The sequence below is a fragment of the Lucilia sericata genome, unplaced genomic scaffold (assembly GCF_015586225.1).
Source record: "Lucilia sericata isolate MDLA Ls3-8-SP2 unplaced genomic scaffold, ASM1558622v1 Contig001443F_arrow, whole genome shotgun sequence".
Taxonomy (NCBI): Eukaryota; Metazoa; Arthropoda; class Insecta; order Diptera; family Calliphoridae; genus Lucilia; species Lucilia sericata.
In genome coordinates this window covers 104,226-116,900 of record NW_023995375.1, presented here as the reverse complement: position 1 = coordinate 116,900, position 12,675 = coordinate 104,226, and the positions used below count along the sequence as shown (strand labels likewise).

Genomic DNA, 12,675 nt, shown 5'->3' with positions numbered 1-12,675 from the left:
AACTTCGCGTTTTTTAAAAGTTTTTGTTTTTTATTTTCACATTTAACTCGTTTTAGTTATTAAAATTGATAAATACACATTCAAGATAGAATATAAATTGTCAAAATCAGCTGACATATTCGTGCGCCGCTTATGACGCTTACAAAGTAGAAAGTAGATCTACTTTATGCATTCTACGCGTCAAGGCATCCTACGCTTTTGTGCTTGTAACTTCTAGCACACAACAACATTGATTCAACTTTTTTGACAGCCGCGTAGAATGCGAAGAAGCGTAGAACGCGTGGTGTGGACCTCCAGCTTAACTTCATGTTTCTGTTTCATGTTATTATAGAAAATTCAAGAAGTATTTTTATTTTTCGTTCAGTTATGAAGGAATCAAAAATATTTTTTATATGTTCCCTGGTTTAAAAGAAACATAGGTGCAAAAAAATAGTACCAAAATACAGTTTTAAGCCGTTTATTTCCTAAATGTGCCGAATTTGAAATGAACGACGATGAGCTTTAAACAGTATATTCGGTTTGCCGAATTAATCCTTTTTTATCCCCTAAACATTATATTTTCCAAAAAGCAGTCTTAGTGGATCTTTTTGATAGGAGACCAATCTCCAGTCCGTATTTCAACTCTAGATTCAAAACGTTTAGGCTGTGCGTCATGAATCAGTCAGTAACGTTAGATTTTATATAGGCATGTACTATATACATTTATAGATAAATGGCTTATTTCAATAAATTTTTAACCTACCCTCGCACATAACACCAAATAGCGAGCCAGGGGAAGAAGCTTTCAACTATAGCTCTTACATTTGTACACATACATATAGTCACACATCCGTTCCACAGAAGGATAAAACTGTGTAGGTTGTGTGGGGCAGATATGGAACATTTACTACATATTAAACTGTTGTAAACAAACAACAAGGAGCGTGCGAGCGCCCTTGTACACTATGTATGTGCATATGTAGATATGTATGTACATAAATATATACCCAAACTCAAGAATGGAATGTAAGGGAGTTGCTTATTGTTTTTCTAATGAACACAATTGTATAACAATTTATAAAATAAAGAATAATAAGGAAACTTACCTCTATATTGCCCATTGTTGGAAAGAGGTGAAGACAAACATGAAACCGAAGCCCAAAATGAGCACATTTACAAATTTTATATCCATGTTGAAGGCAATAAATGTCAAACACTAATTGATGATGTTGTTGTTGTTGTTGTTCAAATTAGGTATACAATCAAAATGAATTTAATTGAGTATTTATTTTAGTTATTATTTATAAATTTATTTCTTTAATAATTGAATTTTCATGTTATAAAACAACGTAATTAGATTTTGTTTTAGTTTTAGTTTAAAATTAAGTTGTATGAATGTAAGAACAACAACAAAACTTCCGCACTGTATTTTGTGTTCTTTTTCTAGTTTTTTTTTCTTTAAAATAAAACTAGACGTAAATTCTGTTGTTAATTCTCAATTAAAATTTAAACAAATTTATATTGTTATCAACTTGATTTATTCTTTTTATTGTTGAATTAAAATAAAATACACATTTAGTGTAGCGTCGGCGACTCCACCCGTAAATACGTTTTTTTCTTTAGTATTTTTCACTTAAATCTCATTTGTTTTTTTTAACAATTGATTTTTCAGGCAAAATAATTTAGCAAATTTTTCTTCATTTTAATGAAAGCAACTTAATTGAATGAAATTCAAAATTATTTACTTTTTTTATTTTTCACTTGCTAAATAAAAAATGGTTTTTAAATTTGTCTGATGCGCAGCACAACAAAAAATATATTGTAATCCAAGCCAAAAGCAAATAAGACGCGACAGACCGAACGAGCGAACGACAACATACACTTTGGGGTTTTAAAAGCGAAATGAATCAAAAACAGAAAAGCATCCAAATTACATACATACAACAACTAAATACAACTAACCACTTAAACACACACACACAATAAATAAATACATTTTTCTATTAAATGCCAACGGAACAACAACAATAGAACGATATAAAAACAAACCTGCACTTAGTTAAGTTTTTATTTTCATTCTTTTATTCTGTTTGCTAGTCAGTATAAAGTAAAATGATAAATATTAAAAGCAAAACAAAAACGAGAAATAGCAAGTGGAGTCTATAGCTTAAATACCCTTTATTAATGTAATATTACTTAAAGGGAGAAACAAATGTATACTCTTAATCTAAACTAACATTTTTCTTAAGATAATTTTCTAATTATTTTTGTTAAATTTACACTTTAATTATGTTTTTCTCTCTATCCTTTATTTTTGCCGATAATAGTCGACTTTTTTAAAGGTTTTTTTTATATGGCTTCCGGTTAATGACTTTTTATGTGTTACAAAACTTTTATAACGCTCATAATACCGTAGTCATATGGTAGTTTAGTAAATGTAAACAATGAACAAATGATTAAAACACATATGTGAGTATACTAAACACTTCCTAACACTTGTTTAATATAGACAGTGTTGTAAAACGTTAGTTTAAACAGCTGTTAAGTAAAAATTTCTTAATGACACAATGGGGAAAACAAATTTATAGACAATTTAGTGCAAACACTTTATAAATATAATATATATCCCCATTTTTATGACTAACAGAATTTACCCCGAATTATTAATACCTGAAATAAAGAAATTATATAAAATTGTTTTTTAAAATTAATTGAATATTTATTTGTTTATGCATTTCTAGAACACTTGTGTTATAAATCAGTAAAAATACACAGGCCAACGAAATTAATACTTGGAAAAACATTAAAAAAACAAATCTGATTCGATTTCATGTCCATATTTGTAGGTGATAAAACTGAATCTAATATGGCCTTTTCTTTATTATTCTTATTCTTTATATGGTATTTAAAATTTAATTAATTTGCATATTTCGGAAATTTTATATATGTAGATAATTACAAAAATATATTTACATGGGTCTTTATCGTATAATTTTCTCGAGTTTCATTTAAATCGGCTGAAAACTACATACATATAATGTTTCTCGGTATTGCATAATTTGACTTTGACCTTCACAATTTATGGATTAACATTATTCGATTTTAATAACATTTCAGATATATGTTTCCTATTATCTGAAAATATATATTTTGAAGAGATTTAAATTTAAAATTTCATAATTATTTCCGTTTCCTTTTAATAACCAAATCATAAATCATAACTTTTTAAAACGTTTATCAACACTGCAAACAATCGCCCATAAATAGACAACAAACTTAGAAGAGAATTCCTCAGAAAAATTAAAGCAAGACAAATTTTTATAAACAATTCATTCCAAAAATAGATTGCAAATATAAAGTACAAAATATACTTCATTAAAAGAAAAAGTTTATGAAATAAAAACAACTAAGAAAATAAACAAATCTATAGAGCAGAGGTAAATAAAAATTAAGTTTTTACTTGTTAATTAAATTAGTTGCTTAATGATTTAGTTGTATTTTCTTCCACAAAAATTAGCAAGACAAACACAAGGTCATTTCATTTACAATATCAATCATGGGTGACAACAGCAGCCGTCACTTGTTAAGAAGTCTTATTAACGCCTCCGAAAAGGCAGCCAACATTGCCAGAATCTGCCGCTCCAATGAACAATTACTGAAACTGCTGGTGCAGGAGAAAACCGGTGATGAGGCGAATGCTAGATTTGAACATGATTTTAAGACCTTGGCTGACGTTCTCATCCAGGAAACTATAAAACATGATGTGGGTGAAGAGGTAAATTAGTAAAACGAAATAAAATATAAACCAACAATAAAAACCTGTAGGCGTCGAGAGTCTTTAAAATATTGTTGTTGGTTTATTCGCATTTATTTTATTATTATGTATACATACATAATTGTTTTTGTATCTTTCTTTTTCATCTGCTTTTTTGCGTTTAAGTTCCCTGAAATGAAAGAAAATATCAAGGGTGAAGAGTCACCTAACTTTAAAAATTCTCAAGATGAAAATGTGCCAATCGTGGTGGGAGCTGAGGTAACAGAAACTGTGGAATGTTTGTTACAAATTTTACAAGAACAACATCAAGAGGCAGCCCAAATTCTAGCCGAAGAAGTTCATCGTAGTGTAGAATTTGATAAAGAACTACATGAGGATTTGCCTGAATTACCAAATGATGTGGATTATAGTCAATTGGGTATATGGATTGATCCCATAGGTAAGAAGGAACCATAAACGTATTACATATCATAAGCAACTGTTTTCTATTCAGATGCCACCGCTGAATATATATCCGGCGATACTATTTTCACCAATTTTCCCGGCATAACATCCACTGGCTTGGATTGTGTTACAGTCCTTATAGGGGTCTATGATGTCAATAGCGGTTTGCCTGTCATTGGCGTTATTTCCCAACCATTTGGTAATAAAATCGAAGACAATATCTATACATCTGCTTTATTTTGGGGTATAGCATTACCCGACTTACAGGCACACAGCAAAATACTAGATAACGTCCGAGAACGCTCACGACTGTTGGGTATTTTTTCGAGTTCAGAACGAGCAGATTTATTACAGCAATTGCTGGACTTGGGCTATGAATTTGCATTTTCAGCTGGTGCTGGACATAAAGCTTTAAAAGTTATAACCGCTGAAGTAGATGCGTATGTATTGAGTAAAGCTTCCACGTTTAAATGGGACACTTGTGCACCCCAAGCTATATTACGTTCCTTAAATGGTGATATTATCGATTTTAAAACAAGTATAAAAGAAGGAAAAGCCATACCTTTGACTTATACTAACGCTACTGAGGACACCGAAGAAGGTAGAGCGGACAAGGATTGGAAGTGTAATAGTAATGGTTTAATAGCTGTTAGAGATTTAAAATTATTAGATAATTTATTAGAGAAATTAGCTGAATCTTAAGTTCAATTATATTTTAGATTTATCATAATAATGATAAATATATTCCAATCAAAAATTCCTAATTGTTTTTAAGTTTACTTTAATTGTTAAACTAAGTGGAAAATAATTTAAAATAGTTTGAAAATGTTAAATGAAAATTGATTTGATATTGATAAAAACATATTTTTTGTATTAGTTAAGTGGCAATTTCTTTAGATATTCTTTAAACTTAAACGACCATATTCTTAATTTTTTAAATTAAGAAATAAATCATCATCAAAACAATGGAAATTGTAGGATTTGAAATCGTATAATATTCTTTGCATATATACCAACACCTGCCAGATTTGCTAGTTTAACAGTAAATTATTTCTGTACTTAATATTTTGAATATATTTTTCTTAAATCTTTCTGTTTAAACCCAATAAATCTGACTGTTTATGAAAATGACCAATTATTAAAACATGGTATATGTATATTCATATTTTATATGTTTATACGCATATAATTAATATTGAATCTCTATGTTAAATGGTAGCTTTAAATGTTGTTGGTCTGATACTGTACTTGATATTATTCCTATTGAAAAGTGTATTTTAATAAATATTTATAATAAAAAAATAATATTATTGTCAAAAGTATTATCTTCATATATTTTCAATTATTTAAAAGGAACAAATTTCGGTAATAAGTCCCATGATTTACTAATTAGACACAATTATATCCATATTTATATTTAAGAGAATTCATAAAATCAGAAAGTTTTAAAGGTTCGATTAATTTTGGAATAAATTGCAGAAATTAAATAATTCTATGGAGATTTCTAGATGAGATTCTACGCGTTAATCACCATTAATAATCGTTATAAATCAAGCATACAACTCTCAGTACTTTGGTCTAGTCTATAGTCTAGTCTATAGTCTAGTATATAGTCTAGTATATAGTCTAGTCTAGTCTATAGTCTAGTCTATAGTCTAGTCTATAGTCTAGTCTATAGTCTAGTCTATAGTCTAGTCTATAGTCTAGTCTATAGTCTAGTCTATAGTCTAGTCTATAGTCTAGTCTATAGTCTAGTCTATAGTCTAGTCTATAGTCTAGTCTATAGTCTAGTCTATAGTCTAGTCTATGGTCTAGTCTAATAATAATTCTATGGAGATTTCTAGATGAGATTCTACGCGTTAATCACCATTAATAATCGTTATAAATCAAGCATACAACTCTCAGTACTTTGGTCTAGTCTATAGTCTAGTCTATAGTCTAGTATATAGTCTAGTATATAGTCTAGTCTAGTCTATAGTCTAGTCTATAGTCTAGTCTATAGTCTAGTCTATAGTCTAGTCTATAGTCTAGTCTATAGTCTAGTCTATAGTCTAGTCTATAGTCTAGTCTATAGTCTAGTCTATAGTCTAGTCTATAGTCTAGTCTATGGTCTAGTCTATAGTCTAGTCTATAGTCTAGTCTATAGTCTAGTCTATAGTCTAGTCTATAGTCTAGTCTATAGTCTAGTCTATAGTCTAGTCTATAGTCTAGTCTATAGTCTAGTCTATAGTCTAGTCTATAGTCTAGTCTATAGTCTAGTCTATAGTCTAGTCTATAGTCTAGTCTATAGTCTAGTCTATAGTCTAGTCTATAGTCTAGTCTATAGTCTAGTCTAGTCTAGTCTATAGTCTAGTCTATAGTCTAGTCTATAGTCTAGTCTATAGTCTAGTCTATAGTCTAGTCTATAGTCTAGTCTATAGTCTAGTCTATAGTCTAGTCTATAGTCTAGTCTATAGTCTAGTCTATAGTCTAGTCTATAGTCTAGTCTATAGTCTAGTCTATAATTCTAGTCTATAGTCTAGTCTATAGTCTAGTCTATAGTCTAGTCTATAGTCTAGTCTATAGTCTAGTCTATAGTCTAGTCTATAGTCTAGGTCTATAGTCTAGTCTATAGTCTAGTCTATAGTCTAGTCTAGTCTATGTCTAGTCTATAGTCTAGTCATAGTCCTAGTCTATAGTCTAGTCTATAGTCTAGTCTATAGTCTAGTCTATAGTCTAGTCTATAGTCTAGTCTATAGTCTAGTCTATAGTCTAGTCTTATAGTCTAGTCTTAGTCTAGTCTATAAGTCTAGTCTATAGTCTAGTCTATAGTCTAGTCTATAGTCTAGTCTATAGTCTAGTAGTCTATAGTCTAGTCTATAGTCTAGTCTATAGTCGTAGTCTATAGTGCTAGTCTATAGTGTAGTCTATAGTCTAGTCTATAGTCTAGTCTATAGTCTAGTCTATAGTCTAGTCTATAGTCTAGTCTATAGTCTAGTCTAAGTCTAGTCTATAGTCTAGTCTATAGTCTAGTCTATAGTACTAGTCTATAGTCTAGTCTATAGTCTAGTCTATAGTCTAGTCTATAGTCTAGTCTATAGTCTAGTCTATAGTCTAGTCTATAGTCTAGTCTATAGTCTAGTCTAGTAGTATCTAGTCTAGTCGCTAGTCTAGTCTATAGTCTAGTCTATAGTCTAGTCTATAGTCTAGTCTATAGTCTAGTCTATAGTCTAGTCTATAGTCTAGTCTATAGTCTAGTCTATAGTCTAGTCTATAGTCTAGTATATAGTCTAGTCTATAGTCTAGTCTATAGTCTAGTCTATAGTCTAGTCTATAGTCTAGTCTATAGTCTAGTCTATAGTCTAGTCTATAGTCTAGTCTAGTCTATAGTCTAGTCTATAGTCTAGTCTATAGTCTAGTCTAGTCTATAGTCTAGTCTATAGTCTAGTCTATAGTCTAGTCTATAGTCTAGTCTATAGACTAGTCTATAGTCTAGTCTATAGTCTAGTCTATAGTCTAGTCTATAGTATAATCTATAGTCTAGTCTAAAGTCTAGTCTATAGTGTAGTCTATAGCCTAGTCTATAGGCTAGTGTATAGTCTGTAGTCCTAACTATAGTCTAGTCTATAGTCAAGTCTATAGTCTAATCCATAGTTTAGTCTATAGTGTAATCTGTTCGTATAGTACATCATATATGTATGCTAGTGAATATAGTTTAAATTAAATAAAAATTAAATACACAAATTTCTGAAAATCTTGGTACTTTTTTGTTCTTCAAATTGTTAAATTCTAGCGAGTAATAAAATTATACAAAATTGTTCGGGAGCATATTCTTACCATGAACTGGAATTGTTATTATTGCATTTATTTGTTTTAAAAGTGATTTTTATTGCATTACGATATTAAAAACAATTATAAATTAATAATGACTCAAACTACAATAAAAATCCTTAAAATTATATAAATTCCTTTATAAATATTGTTACCATTTAAATGGGGAAATTTAATAAAACAGAAATTAACATAGCTGCTAAAAAGGAAAAGACCAAATTAAATAAGAAAAAAAAAAACACTGTTAAGAATAAACGAAACAAATTAAGACGTGTATATTAAAATAAATTTACAACATTTAATGAAAAAGACATACAATAAAACAAATGATTACAATTAAAATTAAGAAAGAAAATACAAAAATATTTAATTATAATAAAGTTAAATAGAAGAAATACTTGTTTTAAATAAAAATTATTTAAAACATTTCGAGAATATGGTTTTTGTTTTTTTTTGGTAGGCAGTTGTTGTTTGTTTTAACACAAAAACTCAATTTTTTTTTTATTGTTTGTTTAATTTTTTATAAAAATTTATTTTCGTTTTGTTATAATTTATTGTTGTTACTTTAAAACAATTTTACTATGGCTTTGTTTGTGCTTTTTTATACATTAAAAAAAATATTAAAATAAATTTAAAAATTACTTGTATTTCGCATTATTTCTATTTAAGAAATAATTTGTAAAGGTTAGTTTAAAACAACTAATTATTATTAATTATTGACTTTAGTTTAAAACAATTTGTTTCTTTTATTTATTAGAATTATTATTCGGTTGCAGTGTACTATTTAAGGTTTCATTATTGTTTAATATTGTTATTTTTCAAGGCACTATTTTGTAGGTATTGTATTTTGTTTTGTTTTGTTTTTGTTTTATAAAATCGTATTTTGTTTTGTTTTTTAACAGATTTGTTAAATTTACATTTTCTTATTCATAGTCATTTCATGAGCTGTTCTTAAACGCTTTCTAAGCTCAGTGGGGAAACGTTCATAACATTTCTTACAAACTGGCTTCTCATCATATTCATAGAATTTCGATTTCTGAGTCATTTTTGTATCGCACACAGAACAGGCAAAATGATGTACACACCAGGCTTTATTAAGGGCCGTGAAAACTTTATGATTGTTACAAAAACACAAAAATTATTTAATATTTTTTTTGCAAAAAATTTCAAATATTTCAACTTACCATCTCCGGCTATAACTTGATTGCATACAAAACATAAATTGCCAAACAATTGATGATAATGAGTTTCACAATATGCCAGGCCACGTTTCTCATAATGACGATGTCCCAAGAATGGTTTTTCACATTTGGCACATACAAAATGCTAAATAAAATAATATGGACGGATGTTATTGTTAGTAATTGTGTTTGGTGTTTATCACAATTTTTTGTTTAATACGAACCTCTACATGCCAGTGTTTGCCCAGGGCAGTGACAACACGTTCTTCTATGGGACGACGACAGGCGCCACAAATTGGTATACCCATTTTATCATGACAACGCAGGCAATATAATTCATTCTAAAATAATACGGAGAAAAATACAAAGTTAGTAAAATGACCTTGAGAATAATTTATAATGTTGTATGTATGTATATTTTTAGAAAAAAAGCTAGTGTTTGTGGTTTGGTGTACTTTTGTAAAATTTTGGCGTAAAAAAGTATTTTATTGAAAAATTCTTAAGAGAACAAAATCTTAAATCAAAACCCTCAAAAGATCTCGATGTTAATGCTAAAAAACTCGGTGTAATTGTTTTGGAATATCTAACAACCTTTTGGAACTCTCTATTCATCAACTGGTGATTTCAGATATCTGGAGCGTCGCTCGGGTAATCCCAATTCTAAGACCGAAGCATCAGATTATTATGCAGAATCCTCCTTCTAGACACGTCATCCAAAATCTCATACCATTGGACGTCAACAGACTGTAAATTGCTAGCGCCGGGAAATGTTTCATCAAATGGCGGTTTCTATAGCCATTAAAAGCTACAAATGCAACAGGGTCCTAAACGAACACCCTCGGCAATCTCGGATTGTGAGAAACAATTGCCCAGGAATTCAATAACTACATTATCACAATTCAGAGCAGGTTGGTGCAGTTTCCTCAAATGCTACTGTGAACGGATCATTACTAGCACTTTAAACCGTTCCCATATAGTCCCGCTATGTCTACAAATTTGCGTTTCCCCTGCCACTCACAGGCACTAACACAAATAACACTTCCTGAGAATAATTTGGACTTTTCTGAGTGTCATCAAAGTCATGCTAAACGTCTCTTATAGATCATTTAGTAAAAATAACTCCAGAATTCACTCACCATATCATTAGCTGCCAAACCTGGACGACTTTTAACCTCTCTTGCGGTTGAATCTAATTCTTGGCCGCAAGCAGTACAATTGAAATGATAACCATGATAAACTTCACCACGGAAACGCAAAGGTTCCTCATCAATAAGACCGCTTTAAAGTAAAATACAAAAAAAAAAAAAAAACAAATTTTAAATATCAAAAAAACAAATTTCCTAAACATTTTCAACTTACTGGCATTTTTGGCACACATAACGACCAGTTATTTCAGCCTTAACCTTGGCATTACACTCATGACATAAGGCACGATTTTGATTACGTATAAAACCGCTATCAGCCAATTCTTTGGCACACAACTGACAACGGAAACACTGTGGATGCCAACTGGCCGACATGGCTTTGATAACGCGTCCAATAACAAATTCACCACATTTATTGCAGCAGGGTGCAAATAAGACATGAAAATCATGTTCACAATATTTACGACCCTCGAATTCATAGAAAATGCCATCGGGAAAAGAGCGGAAACATTGGGCACAACTGATAATCGAAATACACAATTTAGTAACTTATTTTGCTGATAAAAACAATCCTTTAGCTACTTACACAAAACATTGCGTATGCCACAATTCACCATTTGAATTGACTATTTTTTCATTTGGCTGAAAACCATCGGCACATCGGGTACAATGTAAATTGTCCAACGACATGTTAGCTGCCTGTAATCTAAAATTATATTAAGAAAATTTAAGAAGTTAATTAGTTATCTATTTGTATTATTTATGTATTTAAAAGAAATATTTGAATTTATACTCGGCACATTGGCTTTGACTTCTGCTAAAAGATCTTTCCATTTTAATCATTTTTTTTTCAAAATTTAGTTTTTCTTAAATTCAGTCCTTCTGTAACGACGTTTTATAGTATACTGCTGATTTCTTTTTAATTTTTCGAAAACCTTTAAGATTTAGCTATTGTAAGTGGTTGTATTTTATCAAATTGTGAATCACGTTTTAACACCGCAAAAAATATTACGCTTACTTCACTTGGACAAATAAAATAAAACGTTCGATATCAGTTGTATACTTGGAATGTTTATATTTGGTTAAGAATATATACTACACAGTTGTGGACATAATTTTATAATTTCAATGCAGATTTGTGTTTATTAAATTTTAGGAATTGATAAGTTTTTTAAAATGGAAGGTTTTTTTCATTATTCGTGACCGTATATGTTTTTGTTGATGGATTGGTCAACTTCCTTAAATTTTATTTTCTACATTTCATTGGACAACAAAAGAATATAATGGACCGAATTAAATTGCTTTTAGATATTATTTAAATTCAAAACACAGAGATTTTAATTTACTTAAAAAGTTATTTCTTAAAATTTAAATTTAAAATACACCCGCAACATTGGTAGGTACATATGTTTCATTATTCCAAGTGAATGCATGGGATTCTCTCGCCCATTTTATTTAACTCAGTTCCCGTTGGGTCGAACGATTTGTTATTCGTCAAGTTTCCTTTATTACATATGCATTCGTTATTTCATAGTCGTCCATAATGCCGAGCTTATGACTGGAAGAGTATTCGATTACGGCTCTATTACAGTCCAATACATTTTTAGACTTAACCTTATCAGCTGATATGATTAAGTAAAAGATTTTCGAGTTTTTAATGTAGATCCTAGATTCACAAGGGGCTTTGTTTTTCTGTTCTGATTGACCACGATCTCATATCTGCCCAATGGTTCATACACGCAGGCGGCAATACTTTTACATGGTGCTATATACAAGCACTTTGCTCCAGTGCTTGATCTCTCACCATAATCTCCTCTTATTCACAAAGAATATATTGTGGTAAGTCCGGTATGAACAGATTAATCCCTGAACATACACTGAAAAGGAAGGAAAATCCAATGTTACATATTACTTGGATGATACTTTTCATCCATCACCATTTAATCCAGTACACTTTTTATTTATAAGACATATTCATTGGGAAAAAGATTCGACACACTCATTCTAGGTATACGGGTTGACGAAATCTTCATTTTCGGTACCAGCACCGAACCTTTCCCGAAATATAGATTTCATAGTTAGTATTTTAACCAAAATTTTTTCCGCGCAAGTTTGAAACCACCAGTTTATAGTCCCGTCAGACTTGAGGTACAGGTAGCACCTCTTTTCACCCGGATTGCAATCACACCAAGAAGGGGCTAACATGCCCTTGAATATCCAGTAATGTTTTCCGAGCAACATGGACAGCGTACCAGAAAAGAATAAAATATCGAGGCGTAAGTAAAATCGGTTATACAGTGAATCATATTGGGACATATGGTGACTTACTGGTCCTATCCTC

At 30.3% G+C, this 12,675-nt stretch overlaps 2 protein-coding genes across 6 annotated transcripts in view; one reads left to right on the top strand and one right to left on the bottom strand.

The window, feature by feature from the left end:
• Window positions 1-3,237: 3,237 nt before the first annotated feature.
• LOC119611411 (inositol polyphosphate 1-phosphatase-like) lies at window positions 3,238-5,500 on the top strand. The gene is made up of 4 exons (XM_037966978.1): window positions 3,238-3,416; window positions 3,497-3,754; window positions 3,920-4,193; window positions 4,248-5,500. Exons 2-4 carry the CDS (start codon window positions 3,536-3,538, stop codon window positions 4,898-4,900), a joined length of 1,146 nt encoding a protein of 381 aa, XP_037822906.1. The 5' UTR covers window positions 3,238-3,416; window positions 3,497-3,535; the 3' UTR covers window positions 4,901-5,500.
• A 3,229-nt stretch (window positions 5,501-8,729) lies between these two features.
• The window catches only part of LOC119611414 (LIM and senescent cell antigen-like-containing domain protein 1), a 49,828-nt gene continuing 45,882 nt past the window's right edge, over window positions 8,730-12,675 (bottom strand). For 4 of the 5 annotated variants that reach the window (XM_037966985.1, XM_037966986.1, XM_037966984.1 and 1 more), the window contains 6 exons: window positions 10,921-11,040; window positions 10,549-10,854; window positions 10,326-10,467; window positions 9,414-9,530; window positions 9,193-9,334; window positions 8,730-9,118 (listed from right to left, as the gene is read on the bottom strand). In XM_037966985.1, coding sequence (XP_037822913.1) covers window positions 8,922-9,118; window positions 9,193-9,334; window positions 9,414-9,530; window positions 10,326-10,467; window positions 10,549-10,854; window positions 10,921-11,024 — 1,008 coding nt within the window. In that variant the 5' untranslated portion in view covers window positions 11,025-11,040 and the 3' untranslated portion in view covers window positions 8,730-8,921. Of the gene's footprint in view, window positions 9,119-9,192; window positions 9,335-9,413; window positions 9,531-10,325; window positions 10,468-10,548; window positions 10,855-10,920; window positions 11,041-11,127; window positions 11,279-12,675 lie in introns of those variants that run through there. The other variant, XM_037966982.1, reaches the window with a different exon arrangement.